Source organism: Metarhizium acridum, assembly GCF_019434415.1.
Source record: "Metarhizium acridum strain ARSEF 324 chromosome Unknown scaffold_141, whole genome shotgun sequence".
NCBI classification, from domain to species: domain Eukaryota; kingdom Fungi; phylum Ascomycota; class Sordariomycetes; order Hypocreales; family Clavicipitaceae; genus Metarhizium; species Metarhizium acridum.
The window spans coordinates 1,937,318-1,955,265 of NW_027094020.1; the positions used below are offsets into that span (position 1 = coordinate 1,937,318).

Consider the following 17,948-nt stretch of genomic DNA (forward strand, 5'->3'; position numbering starts at 1 on the left):
TCTCAGCCATGGGCACCGTCATCTTCGACAACGTTTCCGTCTCCGAAGACTTCTACGGCAGCTCCTCTACAGCCTCGTTAAGCCTTCGACTCCATGAATTACTACAAGAAGTGCCATCCCTCGTAGCCCCGGCGAGAAGCAGGCCGCGATTGGCGCCGCGGCTCATCCTACTTCGTGCCCTCTCATCAATTCTCCCTGCCGCCCCGCGACCTCGCAGACCACCTGGTCGCCACATTTCGTGAGAAGGTGTACTACATGTATCCGTTCTTTCACTTGCCCTCATTTAAGGCTACATATCGCAGTCTCTGGAAATCTTATGCTGAGCCAAAGCGTCCTTCCACCTCTTCACCAACCAGTCTCGGGCTGGGTTGTTATCCTAACGGTGACGCAAACACGATTTCCTTTCATGCTGCATTGAATGCCATTTTCTCACTGGCGTGTCATTATCCGGACCTCCCACCTGCCGAGCGACTAGCCGCCTCGACGACGTTTTTCCTTAGGATAAAGCCCTTTGTGAATATTGATCTTTTAGAGGCGAATAATTTGAGTGTCGTGCAAACCTTGTTGCTCATTGCGTTGAATTCCAGGGCACACCGCATCCAACTCGGTGCTGGAATGCGAGCGGTGTCGCATGTAGAGTTGCTCAGGGGTTGGGTCTGCATGCAGAGCACCATTAGGACACGAGGGGCGCGTTGGAGAAGGAGATTCAGCGGAGGACTTGGTATGGCTGTACTCCGTATTGTAATGGACATGTGAGTTTCCACAATCATGGCTGGTGGCTGTGTGAGATTGAGTAAGCTGATGAACGCACATACGTGTGCGGTGAAGGCTGGTGAACATGACATACGGCCGCCCGGCTATGACAACACACATTTCAGTATTGCCGCTCCCGTCTGGGTTTGAGCAGAATATCTCGATGCCTGTGGAGCCACATCAGGTCGCACCTAGGTTTCGGTCCTACAGAGAAAACATTCGCCTCTGCGGGATACTGGAGGATATTCTATCCAAGGTATACCGGCCGTGGATGAATCGCGTGTCGCCTGATCTATCTCCTGTCACGAGCAGGAATATCTCATTGTATTACAGCCTCGATCAAATTATCGTGCTGCATAAGAAGCTATCTGATTTCGAAAATTCCGTGCACGAGACGCTTTCGTGGAAGAGAGGGGAGAGGTTCCGTCTGAATATGCGGCGCTGTTTAAAGATCAGAGACTGCTGCTTCATGGTCGGTATGTCTTGCCACATGTTTAAAAAAAATTCACATTTTTTGACGATCCTATTTTGGAGCCATTGTGTTATGATAATCAGAAAAACAGCTTTATATATCTCCGCATAATGCTGCTTCAGCCCATTTTAACACACCTCTCAACACACGAGCAACCAAAATCCGCAGGTCCCAAGCTAGATTAACTACGTTCACGGATCCTATTCTAGCAGGAACATCGCTCCAATGTGCGAAATTATGTGTCGAAGCGGCGATTGATTTGTTGCGACTACTTCATACAAACTTTAATCCACATGTTCCAGGGTCATGGTGGTGGGATGTCCTGTGTAAGTGTGGCTCATCCAAACTGTTGTTCTTTTCCTTTGGTAATTTCAGTCGCTCATTTTAGACAGATGCCTGTACGGCTGGCATCGTTCTTATCATAGCGAGGACATGTCCCACCCTCGCCCCGTCACTCAATCAAGCCCAAATGTCAACGGCTTGGGACGAATGCCAACAGATTCTGAAGCATGTTGCTTCGTTCAATGCCTCTGGGCGACAGTCTCTCAAAATGCTTCAGATCATCCATAGCAAAGTCTTGGTAAAGTCAGGAAGTACGCCCATTCTCGTCCTCATCCCCAAGACCTCACTTACATGATTTTTTTTTTTCTTTCTTTTTTTTTCCTTCAATACTGACGCCTTCAAGGCAGCCCGGCTAGTCCCAATCCGCGGCTCCAAACCGTTCCAGGAGCGGAAGAATACGATCTGTTGCAGTCGGTGGCATTCGATTCCGCGACGAATTTTGACTTTTCGATAGAACCTGAGTTTCAGGGTTTTGGAGATTTGGATATGACTGGGTCGTTTTCTAACTGGGACACTACGAGTTTTGATGCCTTGGGGTGGAGTGCCAATACAGAATTAATTTGGATGAACTGGGTTGTTTATCTAGCATAAGGAGCGTTTTTGCGTTAACGAATGATTATTTTGAGGGGTGTTTTGGGAGCCATCGTACTACATTGCATTCAGACCTTTTGATGGACATAATTTCTCTTCAAGCTTCAGACCACTTCTGTTTGATATGAGTCAACATGGTATACGCAGTCTACTGTTCTATAGTATACATCAATGCCAATGCTCGAAAAGTACATTTCACATCCACCCTAATTTTCACTCTAGGCATGCTTGCCCGTTCCCGAAACCAGCAACACAACGCTGCCCAACTGCCTGCGCACATCCTCATTATTCACATCGTGCGTATCTTCAACCTCTCCCCACTGTGTAACTTGCCAATCCACCTCCAGACTGACCGTCTTGGCAGCTTCTTCCACGCCAAACTGCACATGGCTGGACAGGTTGGGCTTCCTGACAGGTCCCTCGCTCCATTCGGTGATGAAGCGTGCCGCGGCAACCAGGCTCTTGCCCGCCAGCACGGCTCGCTCTAGCCCTGCCATTTCCCAGGGACTCAGGCCAGACACCCACCCCTGGACGACTTCCCGCACGCCGTCCTCCTGCTTCCTGGGCATGATGGCGTCGCCGTCGAGCACGGGCTCCAGCTTGATGCCGGGCCAGACGTGCGTCGTCATAAACGAGACAATCTCGTCAGTCGTGCGCTTCTGCACATCGCGAAGAGACTCGCCCGCGTCGTTGCGCAGGTCATGCTCTCCCGCGGGCGGTGCCCAGCACAACAGTGAATCGGTGTCGAGGTACCGCAGGACGCTGGTGGTGATTTCGTTTCGGATCTTTGCCGCGCCGGGCGCGCTCGACGCGTCGTCCCTTTCAATGTCCAACGCCCGGCAGACCAGCGAGGTCAGGGGGATGAAGTGCTGCTTGGTGGCCTGCAGCGACGACGTCAGGGTGTCCCATTCGAGGGCGATGGCGAAGGCGAGGTTGGGCTTGGACAGGGGCAGCCGAATGACTTCTTTGGTCTGCGGGTGTCGCAGCGGCCGTGCATCGAGGTGGATTTGAAGAGCGCCTGTTTTTTTTTACGCCGCGGCCATTAGCAAAAATAGAAAAAAACACGGCGAGCGACTTGTGGTTGAGCAAAACCTACCGTCTACCTCTTGCACGCTGACCTCTTTCCAGAACCTCTTCCGCAGGGCCGTGGTCTTGCCGTCCTTTGCGTTTCTTATGACTTTGGCTTGCTTCAGCAGCTCAGCCTGTTTCCGCCGGCGCTCGATTCGCTCGTTCATGTTGCGAACGGCTGGGGTCGGCGGCTCCGGTGGTGGCCCGGTGCCGAGGACCGGGGCGACGTTGGCTGCTTTGTATGTCGTGGCATGGAGAGGGCGGGTGTGGATGGGTGTGCTGATGGTGCGCGAGACCGTCCGTAGCGGTAATTGGGTTGTTGGCCGCATGATGGTGATTCTGGGGGGGGTGTTGATGGGTTTGCGGGTTTGATGTCGGAAATTTGGGATGGAACTTTGGGTGGTTGAAAATGATGTAAGTCGGTCTTCAGGTTCAAGGGGCCGTGATCCACTCGGACACGCCACATGGCCAATGCGACGAAGAGGGCGTGCAGTGTCCCTGTTATGGTCTTATATAGTTATACAGCATTGAAATATTTACATTTGAAAGTCATTGTGGTTTGCGAAGCTCTACTCCCTCAGCGTGAATGCGTCAGGGGTCTGGGACGACGTAGCTTTCCTGGTACTAAACGGCATGACCGCTATTCTGCCAATAAGAAGTGTCCGACACCGTCCACTTCACGATTATCTGGGCCCAGCTTCTTCAACTCCTGCCCGAAAAATTGGGCATGAATACAAAATAATTTTTTCACATTTAATTGAGCCAAATAGCTAGACACATTGCTGCAAATACCAAATGCCCCATCTAAACATTACACCTCAACCAGGCCCGCCAATAGTCGGGCACTTCAACTTCGGCGAAGGGTGGGGTATCACGTGAGAGCTCACCCCCCATCCCTGAGACTCCAAGTGCCAACGTGGTTGATTATCCAGTGCTGCGCTTGAAGTCAAGCTGGACAGCTCACGACCAATCCTCCTCCGACGCAGCGCCCAAAATGAGCTACGGCAAGAAGGACGAGGACGCCGACCTGGGCCTGGTCAAGGTGGACCGAACCCAGGTATTTCAAGAAGGTGAGTCGGAGTCAATTCGCCTGATTCCAATCTGGCGGTGCCCACCTCCTTCTACTCCCTTTCTATAGCACGCCGTCTAATGCCACATTGCAGCACGTATATTCAACGAAGGCACCATTCAACCGCGACGATGCCGAATCCTACTCACCAAGATTGCTCTCCTCCTCTACACTGGGGAGAAGTTCCCGACCAACGAAGCGACTACCCTTTTCTTCGGAATCTCCAAGCTCTTCCAAAACAAGGATGCCAGCCTCAGACAGATGGTCCACCTCGTCATTAAGGAGTTGGCCAGCTCTGCCGAGGATATTATCATGGTTACGGCCACAATTATGAAGGATACTGGTGGCAGCAGCGATGCCATATTTAGACCCAACGCTATTCGGGCCTTGTGCCGCATTATTGACGTTTGTGCCCCCGGAACCTCGAGCATTCCGCAAGTGCCAAAAACTAACCCCCAAAAAGGCCACCTCTGTCCAAGCGATCGAACGAGTTATGAAGACAGCAATTGTTGATAAGAACCCCTCAGTCTCATCGGCCGCACTCGTCTCTTCATACCACCTGTTGCCCGTCGCCAAGGATGTTGTTCGACGCTGGCAGAGCGAGGTTCAAGAGGCCGCTGCCTCGACCAAGTCCTCTGGCGGATTCTCCCTCGGATTTTCCTCGTCAAGCAGTCAGATGCCCATGAACAATTCGACAATGTCACAATACCACGCCATCGGACTGCTATACCAGATGCGAATGCACGACAGAATGGCCCTGGTCAAGATGGTGCAGCAGTTTGGCTCTGCTGGTGCTGTTAAGAACCCCGCTGCCACAGTCATGCTTGTCCGACTGGCTGCTCAGCTTGCTGAGGAAGATGCTTCTCTTCGAAAGCCCATGATGCAGCTCCTTGACGGCTGGCTGCGCCACAAGAGTGAAATGGTCAATTTCGAGGCCGCAAAGGCCATTTGCGACATGCGCGACGTGACCGATAGCGAAGTCAATCAGGCAGTCCATGTTCTACAGCTGTTCTTGACTTCTCCCCGAGCCGTGACCAAGTTTGCCGCCCTCCGAATACTCCACAGCTTTGCTTCCTTCAAGCCTTCTGCCGTCAGTGTCTGCAACCCCGACATCGAGCTTCTGATTTCAAATGCGAACCGATCCATCGCCACTTTCGCCATCACCACTCTCCTCAAGACCGGCAATGAGGCTAGCGTCGACAGACTCATGAAGCAAATTTCCAGCTTCATGTCGGAGATCACCGACGAGTTCAAAATTACCATTGTCGAGGCCATCCGAACACTCTGCTTGAAGTTCCCCAGCAAGCAGGCGGGTATGCTGACCTTCCTCAGCAGCATTCTACGAGACGAGGGTGGATATGAGTTCAAGCGTGCAGTTGTAGAAAGCATGTTTGACTTGATCAAGTTTGTTCCCGACTCAAAGGACGAGGCTCTGGCCCACCTCTGCGAGTTTATCGAGGACTGCGAATTCACAAAACTCGCTGTCCGTATTCTGCACCTGATTGGTTTGGAAGGGCCTAAGACTTCTCAGCCTACCAAGTATATTCGATACATCTACAACAGAGTTGTTCTCGAAAATTCTATTGTGCGGGCTGCTGCAGTTACTGCTCTGGCCAAGTTTGGTGTGGGACAAAAGGACCCTGATGTCAAGGCCAGTGTCAAGGTCCTTCTCACTCGATGCTTGGATGATGTCGATGACGAGGTCCGTGATCGTGCAGCTCTGAACTTGAAACTCATGGGTGAGGAAGATGACGAGATGGCGCAGAACTTTGTCAAAAATGGTATGCAAAAAATAAACCTCTACGCCGACGACTGAGTTGAGAAATGGAAGCTAATTTGAACCTAGAAAACATGTTCTCTCTCCCAGTATTCGAACACCAGCTTGTCATGTACGTCACTTCCGACGACAAAAGTTCCTTTGCGGAGCCTTTCGATATTACCAAAGTTCCCGTCGTCACCCGGGAGCAAGCGGATGCCGAAGACAGGTCAAAGAAGCTCACAGCCACTGCACCCACCATCAAAGCACCCAAGGTCGGCGCTGCCAAGGCTTCGGCCAGCGGCGCAGAGGCTGCGGCTTCTGCTTCCGCTCAAGCTCAGCGATATGCCGAGGAGTTGATGCAGGTCCCCGAAATGAAGGAGTTTGGCAATGTTCTCAAGTCTTCAACAGTCGTCGAGTTGACAGAGGCCGAGACCGAATACGTTGTGACTCTTGTGAAACACATCTTCAAGGAGCACATCGTTCTTCAATACGAAGTAAAGAACACTCTGCCAGATACCGTCTTGGAGAATGTGTCGGTCGTCGCTACACCCGGGGAGGAGGACGAACTGGAGGAAGTCTTCATCATCCAGTGCGAGAAACTTGTAACCGACGAGCCTGGCAAGGTGTATGTTGCGTTCCAAAAGGTCAATGGAGAGGGCTCCATGCCTGTTACTTCGTTCTCCAACATCTTGAAATTCACAAGCAAGGAGATTGATCCCTCGACCGGGGAGCCGGAAGATACAGGTTACGATGACGAGTATGAGGTGTCAGAGTTTGATCTCAGCGGTAGCGACTACATTGTGCCCACGTTTGCCAGCAACTTCAGTCATGTGTGGGAACAGATTGGTGCCTCGGGAGAGCAGGCAGAGGAGACTCTGCAGTTGAGCGGCATGAAGAGCATCGCCGGTGAGTGGATTCATGATTCGCAAACTAATAAAAGTACTGTTGGTTAACTAACATGGACTTTGTTGCAGATGCTACGGAGCAACTGGCCAAGGCTCTTTCATTGCAGCCCTTGGAAGGCACAGATGTACCCGTCAACCAGAGCACACATACGCTCAAGCTGTTGGGCAAGACTGTCTCTGGCGGCAGAGTGGCAGCCAGTGTGAGAATGGCCTTCTCATCAAAGTCTGGGGTGACGACAAAGATTACAGTCAGAAGCGAGGAAGAAAATGTGGCGGCACTTGTGATTGCATCGGTGGCCTAAAAAAGCAGGAATGTCGGCGTTGAGGGTATTAATGTGTTGATGGTTAGAACCTATCTCGGGGAGAAGACGGTCAGAATCGACATGCTTACACTATACAGGTTGCAGGAGCAGGACTGACTGGGTCATATTCCATGTTTTTTTTTCTTTTGAGTTGAGCCAGTAGATGCCAAATGATAAAGCAAATGCAACATATTTTTCAACATGTATACTGGACGTCCATGACTAACATTGTTTATCCATTTAATTTTCTTGTTTTCCGGCAAAAAAGCATTCCACCTACGCGCAACTTGAAGCTGTAAGGGAATTCATCATAGATCCTCCAATTTGATGACCTGGTAAGCCGGCTCTTCGTAAGGATGCGCTCTGCGATGGGAAAGTCAACTCCGCGGTACGGAATACAGTCCGACGAGATTGGGGGAGGGCAAAATTCATACTCCTTGAGTGCCGCGACAGCACTCTTGGCAACATCCAGTCCGACACACAGCGTCTCTACGCGCACCTCGGGCGTCTGCTCGAGAGCACCGACCTTTCCAATGTGCGGGTTGGCCGTGTTGCCGGGGCGGAATTGGCCGGTGCCAGTCGCGGACCAGCAACATTCGGTGTAGTTTCCCGGGCCGGGGTACCGGCCTGCGCGGGCCTTGAAGATGGCGGCCTTGCAGGCTTCGACGGCGGCGGGCGGTGCGTAAAAGATGAGACTGTAGCGGGCGATGGATGCCATGGTGTTTTTTTTTTTTTTTGTTTTTTTTTGCTGCTTCTAAATCTTGGGAGAAGGCGATGACGTCGGCGTGGTGTGGAAGTTGTGTGATGTGAGTGAGGCGGGGATGAGGCGGGGACGACAGATTTGTGGTTATGCGGACATCTGGACTTGCGGTTTGATGCCTGGCCCGTTGTGTACCGGGGGTGTGGGCGTCAACCGGCAAAGCGTAATTAACGTGGTGCGCGGTGAGTACGTGTAGAATCTCAGTTGCAGAAACGGCCATGTGTATAATGTCGTGGGACTGTACTTTTTTGCCTTGGGCCGCGGATGGTTTGGCCGTCAACACCTCTTCACGTCCATGTGGATGCCGAGCTAAGCGAATAAAGAGAGCTGTTTTCGAGGCCGTTTATGCCTCAAGTACATGCTGCCGCTGCTGCAAGTTCTCTGCGGAGCGACTACAACGCCATCTGCAGGGCAAGTCATACCGGCAGCCTTGGTCAGACTCCATCCAAAGTTTTGTATTGCTGCCATCTACATCCATATCTTTTCTCAAGGCTCCATCATGAAACATAGGTCCGTTTTCGCTAGTCAGTTCTTTATATACGACGTATACACCTCTCAACGCTGCCCCCCTTCCGGGTTCAAGAGTGAAATGGTGAGCTACATACTCTGTTTCTTCACAAAACAAGACCGTTCTGTCTTGTGTACAATGTCCCAGCTTACTGCTGCCACACGTCGGTGGGCTTACCCCCGGTCTGCTCGCCCACGTTCTCGGCAAACTGGCCGATGTAGTTGCCAGCAGGATCGTACTTGCACACAATGTAGTGGCCGTTGGCCTTTGCCTGGCCGCCGCGGCACTTGTTCCATCCACATCCCACGGACCGCGTCTTCTTCCACACAACCTGCGTGAAGTGGCCGGTGTTCATGGAGAAGCCCGGGCTTGCCCAGTCGTACTCTGTTCGCTCGGATCCCCACAGGTTGACGAAGCTGCCCCAGCTGGCGAGGCCAGTGCCGGACGCGAGGTTCTCGCCGGCGCTCTGTATTTCATGTCTGCTTAGTATACGTGGGTTGGTTGGGTGGGCAGGGCGCTTGGGGGATGGGGAACCGCCGGCGCCGACTTACATCGTGGGCCCAGTTGCAGGTGTCGGCCCAGTCCTGAGCCTTTTTTGCGAGATCGGGGTTCCAGGAGAGGGGATCCGCGCTGTGCTGGCCGCGGAAGAAGTTGTGCGCGGCGAGCATCTCGCGCTTGAAGTTTGCGTCTTGTCCTTGCTCGAGTTCCGTGGGTGCGGCCATGCCCATGCCCGCGGCTGCGAGGGTGGGAAGGACGCTGGAGAGACGCATTTTGCAGCAAGTCGTGCTGGGTAGGCACAGAGATGGTGTGAGTTGTTGGTTTCTTCTTCTTTACTGCTTCATCTACACAGTCCATCAAGTCCTTTTGTCAAGAAAGGCCTTCCAATTTATACTTGGATAAGGGGGCTCGACCTGGACACGTCCACGGAGAACACGGTGAGCAAAGGGAATCCGTTGCGCATGATGGGCTCGCTTGATTCGGCCGGCTGATTGATGTCAGTCGGAAACTTCCTGCAGGATCTGTGGGAGGATGCGATGATCCTGGCCGGGCGGCTGTGGTGTTTTACTGGCCGTGGTGACTAGAGCTGTTTCTGCAAGCCCCCATTGGGAGTTTGGAAGGTCAACGTTGTGTCTGAAACATTTACTGGCGTCCCGGGGTGGTTGGTTGGGTTCAGGAGTATTTCCTGTTTACAGAACGGTGACTGGAACCAGCTAGGGCCCATGAGGACTGGGTTGCACAAATAGACGAGGAGGCTGCCGAGATTAAAGTTACGGCATTTTGTTAGTAGGAATTCTCATACTATATGAAGGATCACGCTACTGTAGAGTGTTGGATGATACAAGTCTCTGGGATGCTGATAAACAGAGCTAGTTGAGGGTTCATCGCTTATAGACGCTTGATAAGTCGCTTCCCCCCCTTTGTGTAGGCACCAACGGGTTGCCATCGTCAATAGCAGGCATCTCTGATCGAGCCCTCTTTTTGTGTCACTGTCTTACCGTGAGACCTTTTTCATTTGCCGCCTGCCTGCTTTCTTACGAGCACTGCTGTTGACAACTCGGGTTCCCCGTTGTTCTTCCTGGACACATATGCACCGACTATGGGAAGTCAAAACGACCTTGGACAAGTCAATTCAAAAAATAAAATACTGAATTGCTAACCTAGATTTAAGCCTACACTGTGCCTTGCTATTTCAACTTGATATCTTTTTTTTTTTTTAAAAAAATGTGCTTACGCCCCAAGTCTAAACCGCCACAAGTCCTTCCTCATGTCCTGTACGGCTTGGGCCGAACTGCTTCACTCCTAAATCTGGCCCGATTACGCAACTTGTGTGTGGTGTAGACGCGTCTTGCCACTCGGTCAGCAGCTTTGTAAGTGACGAATTGGAATCGCAACCCTATTGGCTTGGGCATGTAGACTTTGGGGCCCGGTGAGACGGTGATGAGATGGCATGGCGAGTGGTGAGGGCGGGCTGCTGTGTAAGCACGATGGATGGAGTCAGCGTAGCACAAGGCTTTAGGAGTTCGAGGCTCGTCGCACAGGCTGCGTGTTTCTAATGTGGATTTTTGGTCTTGTGTTCCGGATCATGGCCCGAAGCAGCCGATACGTGGACTACAGTCTGCAGCGGAATATATCCTATCCGCCTAGGAGCAAGTATACACTACTGTATTGTATTATATTATTGTGCCAACTGGATAGGTATACGGCACGATGGCCAGGTACCTGGTCTACATGTCGTTGTGCCATGTTTGGACCACTTCGAAACAAATCGTACAGACATAGGTGCTAGCCCTTTTCGTTTTACCAATGTGAATAGTATTGATTACACATGGTTCATGAGACATGCTTACGCTGGCCGCGGAATGCTTCCTGTGTCAAATGACGATGCAGAGTACGTTATACTTGCTTTAGATGATCAACGGCGGGCGATTTCACCGCCTAGTCAATAGATGGTATGATGCCATGGATATCGACACGGAGCACAATAACAACAGACTTTGGGGTGGGCACCATTGAATGGCCAACTTTCAACCCGGATGTAGTAAGAACGGCTGCAAGGTATTCCGTCGAGCACATTGGGGAACGCGAATGTCGAGGTAGCCTCGTCCAGAGTTGTTGTGCCCTAACATTTCAGGAGTTGGTTTCCCGTGGATCACTTGCCACCACGGACGATCAGGGTCTCATCAGGTCAAGTGTTGGTTTGAACCCTGGAGTCCTGTCTAACGGATAGCTCATCTTATTTTCGCGGGGAGAGCTGCCAAGTTACCATGGCGTTAGTGGGAATCTCGTCACGGTTACCGAACTCGCAACAGCCCTTTCCCACATTCCCCAAGCCCCCCAGAACAATGATTGCCAAAAAAAGGACGTACACTCTGACAAATGGGGGTTGGCTATGGTTGTGCAAGAAACAGAGGTCGCGGGATGGGTGCGCGTGGTTCGCAGCAAGAGCCACGTCCTGTATAGGGTAAGCAAGGCGAGAGCTGGTAGTTTTGGTGAAGCTTTGAGCGAATGAACGGATCTCGCAGCCAACGAGAAAGGCAAACCACCAAGACAACCAGATTGAGCTATCCCAGAAGAGCAACGAGAATCCGATAGGCTGGCTGAGGGAGACAGTTCAAGCTAGAAATGCAATGGCCCCCGTTGCCGTGCATCCCGTTGAACAAATTGGTGCAGGCAACCCTGGCTAAGCATAAGTAGTCGACTGGGGAACATTGGGCGCGCCGAGGCAGCGGTTGGAAATGGCTCTTGTGGCAGCATCTTTGCCCATGTGAAGCACGGATTGCATAGAGAACCGAGGGGCTTGACACTTGGACATTGCGACCTTTGGGTTGGCGGGCGACGGATGCAATGTCGGCTGTGCGAAAGGGAGCGAGCGACATGTCCATGCTTTATTCCTTCCCATCAAACGCCCGGCCTTGCTGCAGTTGGCGCCCGAAAGAGCTGCTGGTTTTTGCGAGGTGCGATGCGAGGCTAGAGATGGAGATGGAGATGGTGATAAAGATGGGACAGAGGTGCAGGTGCAGGTGGTGAGGTGCACAACTCAAAGAATTGCTTGCATTGTCCGTCATCATACGGAGTACCCCGTAAATTGTACTTGGATTTAGACGGAGCCATCGGCTTGTGCGCGACCCTTTCAACGTCTGAATTAGATCCAGATGCAAATGAACAAAGGCACGGGGCATTCACCCTGAAATTGAACTTGGAGTTCGTCCTGCGTTTGTAGCCCTCGCGTCACGACCAAGTCTTCTGTTGGCAGCGCCTTGTAGCGGTACCTGAGAGACCTCAGCATTGCCGCTACCTCGAGGTTTGCGGGCTCGGACAGGACTGAATGACCCAAAAATTGCCCGGCTCCGTTCCTTCTGCTGCAAGTTGGGCAGAGTGTCCCAGGTATCTGGGCGCGTAAAGTACGTACCTTGTCGGTCTGGCGACTTTGTCCGAGCAAAAAGGGTACATGCATGGATCCCAGGTACCTGGCCTACGCTAGGCTATCCATACAAATATCTGGACACTCGAAGCGACATGACGCCTGATTGGGGGGACCTTTAAAGGCAGCCATCAAGGCACTAAACCGTGTCTGGCCACGCTGGTCCACCTCCTGACAGGGCCCGACCGAACTGGCAACCGGCAACTTTGGCCTGCGTGTCAACCACATCGTCGTTGCGGCTCGTCATTGTACATCTCCCTCTGGGTCCGCAGCTGCGACATCCCGTCTCGCCTCCGCATTCTTCCATTAGCTCTTCGTTTCTTGTTTCTCGTTTCTGGTTTCTTGTTTCTCCATGATACCTTAATTTCCCTCCTCAGCAACCCGCTGCAGCTCTTGCTTCACTGCTTCACTGCCACCCCCCCTTGTGCGCAGCGCCCCCCTCCGAAAAACCTCCCTTTCTGACCCTCACCATCTTCTCCCGTCGTCCAAGGGGAGGCGAGAGGCGACAGCACCGTGTACCGCCGGTGCCATGAAGGCCATCCATGACAGATGCCGGCCGAGACACCAGGTCTTGGTGCTCAAGTGCTATCCAAAGATTACAAAGGGCGCGGTTGATGTAGTCCCCAACAGCAGTGAGCTGAGCTATCTCCTCTTCTATGCCACCAGCCGTCGCTCCAAGATCCAGAAGATTGGCGCATTCCTCGAAAAGAAGACCGCTCACGATGTCTGGCGCATGCGAATCGGGTACGTGAACCTCCTCGCCACACAGCCATGGGCCCCTGTTGTTGCGTTTTTATCCTCTGTTGTCGTGGTCACGAACAAACCGGGTTACTGACAACAAAATCGTTGGCCGCATATAGAAATGTCCAGGTGACGCTGGGTATTCTGGCTGCCCTCGTCGAAAAGCCCCCTAAGGAAGCTGCTCTAATCGCGCCGTGCGTTCTCAAAATCCTCGACTTGATTCTACGCTCCGACGAAATTACCATGGTCGAGTCATCTTTGCCTACTTTCGAGGCCTTCTGCGAACACCACGACGTATCATCGCTATTTGGTGACAATGCCTACCTGAAACAATACCAATCCGTGGTCCAATCTTACGCTCAACTGGCCTGGACTCGACGCGTACCACCCAAGGGTCCTGTCAGTAAACCGTTGCAGATTCGCTGGCGGAACGCGGGCCTCGAGGCCATCAAGCATATTGCTGGCTCAGACGCCCTGTCTTCGAAATCTGGTAGACAGATCGACGTCATCGTGCCCATGATTCTCGATAACATGTGGACCAGGGATGATGTATTCCTTGACAAGTTGCTGCAGCGCGTGCAGATGGGCGAGAAATCCGAACCCGAGAAGCTGCATCGCCGAACGAGTATAGCCACTGTCCGGACTGCCGATACCGCCGGCGACACAAACCCAGTTGCGCTCTCCGGCACTGCGCTGGATGTTGACAACCTTGCCGAGGAGGAAACGGGAGTACTGGCTACGAAATGCTTGAAGAGCATCTTCATCGTCCCTAACAGGGCCCAGATCTACGGAGCCACCAATGCATTGCTCAAGTTTGTCTCCACAAGGATTGCAGAAGGGGAGACTCCGGTTATCGTAGACAGAGGGTCTGGTCGCGACTCTGGTTGGGCTATTCAGCTTTACGACATTATCGCTCGTTGGACACCCGTGCAGGATCGATACGTCATTCTTCTTGCGACTCTTGACATGTTAAATAAGACGCCCATGCAGGAGGAGAGCTTACCGCAGCATTTGGCCTTCACAGCCATGATGCAGTCCTTGCTTCGCTCAGATGTCAACTTGATTGGCCTCAGTGTCATGGACGCCCTTCTTGGACTCGTCAAACAGATTAAAAAGCTGTTTCAGTTACACAATGGATCCGGACATGACAGTAGCCAGAGTGAAGAGAAGACTGAGATGGAGCTAGAAAGTGCTACTCGCACCCAACAAAACGAACTTCTCCAGAGGTTAGAGGATTGCACCAGTGATCTTGCCAATCACGTTTACTATGCCGACCAAGTCTCTGACATGATTGCGGCCCTGGTTGGTCGTATCAAACACAGCCGAGCCGCAAGTGTGGCATCCATGGCGCATCTCATGGAAAAGGGAGATGCTGGCGCTGATGCCAACGCCGCTTCCGTCGTCGACCTTTCGGGGAGCCAGACCTTGCAAGAGGTTTCCTTTGCTCACTCATCCGGTCGATTGTCAGCGCTGAAGATCATCAAAGCTATCCTACTCGTCGCTGGCCCTAAGACAGGCCTGAGTGGCAACATGGATTTGACCAGAAACCGAGTTCCCATTCAAGTATGGGAAGGGACGCAATGGCTCCTCCGAGACCCTAATGGAAACGTTCGCAAAGCGTACGTGGATGCGTTGAGTGTCTGGTTGGATCGCGAAATTGTGTACACGGACTTGATTGCTACCGATGATGCCGTGGTTTCGCATCGCAATAGCAAGAACAGCCGTGAGGTCCCAAGCGCTCGCAGGGCCGTCTCCAACACGTCGAACCGTGAGCGCCACCACAAGGTCCATCGCTGTCAGTTCCTGCCTCTTCTTCACCTCGCAATTTATGACAGCGCATTACAGTTCGTGGATTATGACAACGATATTGTCCTCCTGCACAGCTTGCTCACCAAGCTTGTCTTCAAGCTCGGAGTCAATGCGGCTCGATGTGGTATTCCCATGGTGTACAGACTGCAGGAGGATATCCAGGAGCTGGAACAGCCCATTCACAAAGTGCGCATCGCCTCGCTCTGCCACGGCTACTTTTGGGCCTTGACTGAGAAGTTTGATTTTGAATCGTCGGTGGTTGGTCGCGCAGTGTACAACGAAATCTCTAGGCGGAAGAGCAAGGGGTTCTGGGTAGAGGGTGTACACGTCCCGGCTCCCACACCCGGTCAGGTTGGCACTCCCGGTGAAGCAAGACCGCGCCCGAACTGGGACCTTAGTGCCCTAGAAACCGAAGAGATCCTGCCGTTTGATGATCGATCCTCAATGGTTGAGTGCATCAGCACTAGCTACGAGCACACCGACTTGTCACCACCAATTAGCCCTACGGCCTCACCCAGCCGGAACCTCAACGGGCCTATTCTTAGTTCCCACGCTGGAGCTGGATCATCTCCCGAGAAGTTTTCGGAGCTGCCACCCCAATTCAGGGCGCAGATGCTGGCTGACTGGTCCAGGGATTCTGCTCTGGCCGCCATCACTGCCGCTGGCAAGTCTGAATCGCTTAATGGATCAAAGACTGGCACCACTGGTACGACGCAGAACCGTCTCACCATCAATACTGCTGGCGCCGCTCTCAATGGCAATGGTCACCCGCCCGCCCCTGCCTCCCCACGCGGAAGCCATCAGAATGTGCGGCCCCATACCTCTCACACGCATGGTGACCGCTTGACGTCCGTGTCCAAAGTCCGAAAGTCGAGCGCTACCGGAGGAGTATCGCCGGCAGGCTCGACATCGGGAAGAGCAGGCATAGCATCCGTAGAGCAGTTAAAGATGGTATTGGCAGGCAAGACAACCCCACAGGCTGCTGGTATTCCCGGCGCGGAGGACGACAGCGACGAGAGCATGATCAGCTGCGATTACAGCATGTCTGAGAACAGTTTTAACCCTGCTGCTTCGCAGACGGATGCTCCTGCCACAACGGGCGAGGCGCTTGCGCGATCGCTCTCTGCCTCGGCGTCACTGACGGGGCGGCCGCTGTCATCCAATCTGGGCTCCCACGACGGCGGGCTACCCATGTTTCACAAACACGGGGAAGATGACGACGAAGTGCCCCCAGTCCCACCATTACCCAACCTGAGCTCGCTATCAAGCAGGGTTGGCATGCAATACATTGAGTCTCCCTCGAGCAGGCGCACGCTTGCCAGCCGCGGAGGTGAAAGTCTACGATCGCATTCCATGCGGGTTCGGGAAGAGAGCAGAAGTAAGAACATAGACTTGCAAGAGCTTTTAAGGGGGATAGATAGCCGATCAGGCGAAGGAAGCTTGGGCAATCTTACGAAACCGCCGTATTAGGTTACGGGGCCAAAGAAACATGTAATTCACTTATACCACCTGTACGACGAGCATGGTACAGAATAGCCAATGGCTGGAAGAGATGGCGGAACGAATGTATTTACAGCGGGAAATAATATCGCAATATTAAGTTTAGGGAGGGCGATTTGTACCAGGGAAGAAGGAAGTTATCAAGTATGAGAAAAGATGTCTAGGGCGAAACATTGGTGGTTGGAAGGGGTCACCGTACAAAGCAGCATGCCACTGCACAGCAGACGCAGCACACCACAGCAGCACATCACCGCATAATCAAGCATGCATGGTAAGATAGGAGCGTCGTGAGAGTTTGACAAAAGTGACAGCGAATACATATTCCCCGTTTGAATCGCACTTTTGAACATGTGTGATGACAAGAATGCGCCGCCTTGGCGGATATGATGTCAGCTGCATGTGTTGATATGACTAGATGACTGTAGTACTGTGCTACACAGGGACGGGCGCAAAAAAAAAAAAAAAAAAAAAGAAGGAGGGGTTCCTGACGACTTGATTGGGAAGAATTGTAACTACCTCGACAAGTATATGTTGATGGTGACGGCATTTGGCATCTTTTCACTCGACACCAAGGAGATACTTGACTGTACCCTGACCTTGGCTGCGGATGAGCTCTAGCAGCGCATGTAATAGTTGCCGAGTTGCTGCATCTGGAGCACGTGCTTGATTCAATGACTCGTCTGTTCCGGGCACCACCCTGGCCTGGCTACAGCACATTGTGTTTGTTTGCAACATAGACGTAGGGGGTCGATGGGCAATGCAATTTTTCTCTCTACCCAACAAAAACCCACTGGTGGCGTCGATGACTTTCCGGATGGCGTCTGCCTTCCACATGGAGCACCGAGAAAGCTCCCACCGTGAAATCACCTGGGCGGCGAGAAATTGAGTTTAGAAAAGCACCGCAGGTGGTGTCATTGGAGAGTGTTGCGCGCTTGGCATGCTCGTGGGGAGGGAGTTTTGGCTAAGAGCGGTGCTAGCAGCGCCGAGGCTTGCGCGTATGATGTCTGGTGTTTTGCAGTGGGAAGGTCATGCTAGTCGGATACGGGGACCGCTGAGGTTTACTGGGTCTGGTGGGTGACGGGTTTGTGGATCGAGTCGTTTTGTGGTGATGATGTTGGCGTGTCGACGCGAGTTTTTTCCAGCCAGCAGCGGCGTGGACTGTCATCAACTGGTCGCGACATGGAGCACTTGCGAGTTGGATTCCAAAGATTGTCTGGACGCTCAATGTTTGACGGGAGGCGCAAGGCGGCACTGAGGATGTGCCGATCGGGGCAATGCCAACCCGCAGCACACAGCGCGGGCAAGACCGTCTCGACTGGTCCATGTCGAAACCAGCTTGACATTGAAGGATTGAAGGCTGCGCTGCCAAACTGCCGGGGGCGGAGCACTGGAGTCAAGATTGGCAGTGGGGCGAACGGCATGCATACCAGGAACAAACTGGTCTACG

At 52.8% G+C, this 17,948-nt stretch overlaps 6 protein-coding genes across 6 annotated transcripts; 3 read left to right on the top strand and 3 right to left on the bottom strand.

Moving 5' to 3' along the window:
* Positions 1–1,775: 1,775 nt before the first annotated feature.
* Positions 1,776–2,158, top strand: J3458_009240 (uncharacterized protein; the record flags this gene model as incomplete). The annotated part of the gene is made up of 2 exons (XM_066119660.1): positions 1,776–1,818; positions 1,911–2,158. The coding sequence occupies 2 exons, from the start codon at positions 1,776–1,778 to the stop codon at positions 2,156–2,158; spliced, it is 291 nt and encodes a 96-aa protein (XP_065975456.1).
* A 79-nt stretch (positions 2,159–2,237) lies between these two features.
* On the bottom strand, positions 2,238–3,937 carry atp12 (chaperone). Its single transcript, XM_007809127.2, has 2 exons — positions 3,255–3,937; positions 2,238–3,176 (listed from the first exon to the last, which is right to left on the bottom strand). Exons 1-2 carry the CDS (start codon positions 3,553–3,555, stop codon positions 2,377–2,379), a joined length of 1,101 nt encoding a protein of 366 aa, XP_007807318.1. The 5' UTR covers positions 3,556–3,937; the 3' UTR covers positions 2,238–2,376.
* Positions 3,938–4,165: 228 nt separating this feature from the next.
* Positions 4,166–8,922, top strand: SEC21_1 (coatomer subunit gamma). The gene is made up of 5 exons (XM_007809126.2): positions 4,166–4,296; positions 4,390–4,700; positions 4,759–6,076; positions 6,142–6,960; positions 7,029–8,922. Exons 1-5 carry the CDS (start codon positions 4,221–4,223, stop codon positions 7,259–7,261), a joined length of 2,757 nt encoding a protein of 918 aa, XP_007807317.1. The 5' UTR covers positions 4,166–4,220; the 3' UTR covers positions 7,262–8,922.
* J3458_009243 (uncharacterized protein) lies at positions 7,570–7,979 on the bottom strand (the record flags this gene model as incomplete). Its single annotated transcript, XM_066119661.1, has 2 exons — positions 7,570–7,624; positions 7,696–7,979. The coding sequence occupies 2 exons, from the start codon at positions 7,977–7,979 to the stop codon at positions 7,570–7,572; spliced, it is 339 nt and encodes a 112-aa protein (XP_065975457.1).
* J3458_009244 (uncharacterized protein) lies at positions 8,546–10,001 on the bottom strand. The gene is made up of 2 exons (XM_007809124.2): positions 9,081–10,001; positions 8,546–8,995 (listed from the first exon to the last, which is right to left on the bottom strand). The coding sequence occupies exons 1-2, from the start codon at positions 9,297–9,299 to the stop codon at positions 8,678–8,680; spliced, it is 537 nt and encodes a 178-aa protein (XP_007807315.2). The 5' UTR covers positions 9,300–10,001; the 3' UTR covers positions 8,546–8,677.
* Positions 10,002–12,692: 2,691 nt separating this feature from the next.
* On the top strand, positions 12,693–17,910 carry EFR3_1 (plasma membrane localization protein). Its single transcript, XM_066119662.1, has 2 exons — positions 12,693–13,195; positions 13,312–17,910. Exons 1-2 carry the CDS (start codon positions 12,981–12,983, stop codon positions 16,469–16,471), a joined length of 3,375 nt encoding a protein of 1,124 aa, XP_065975458.1. The 5' UTR covers positions 12,693–12,980; the 3' UTR covers positions 16,472–17,910.
* The last annotated feature ends 38 nt before the right edge of the window (positions 17,911–17,948 follow it).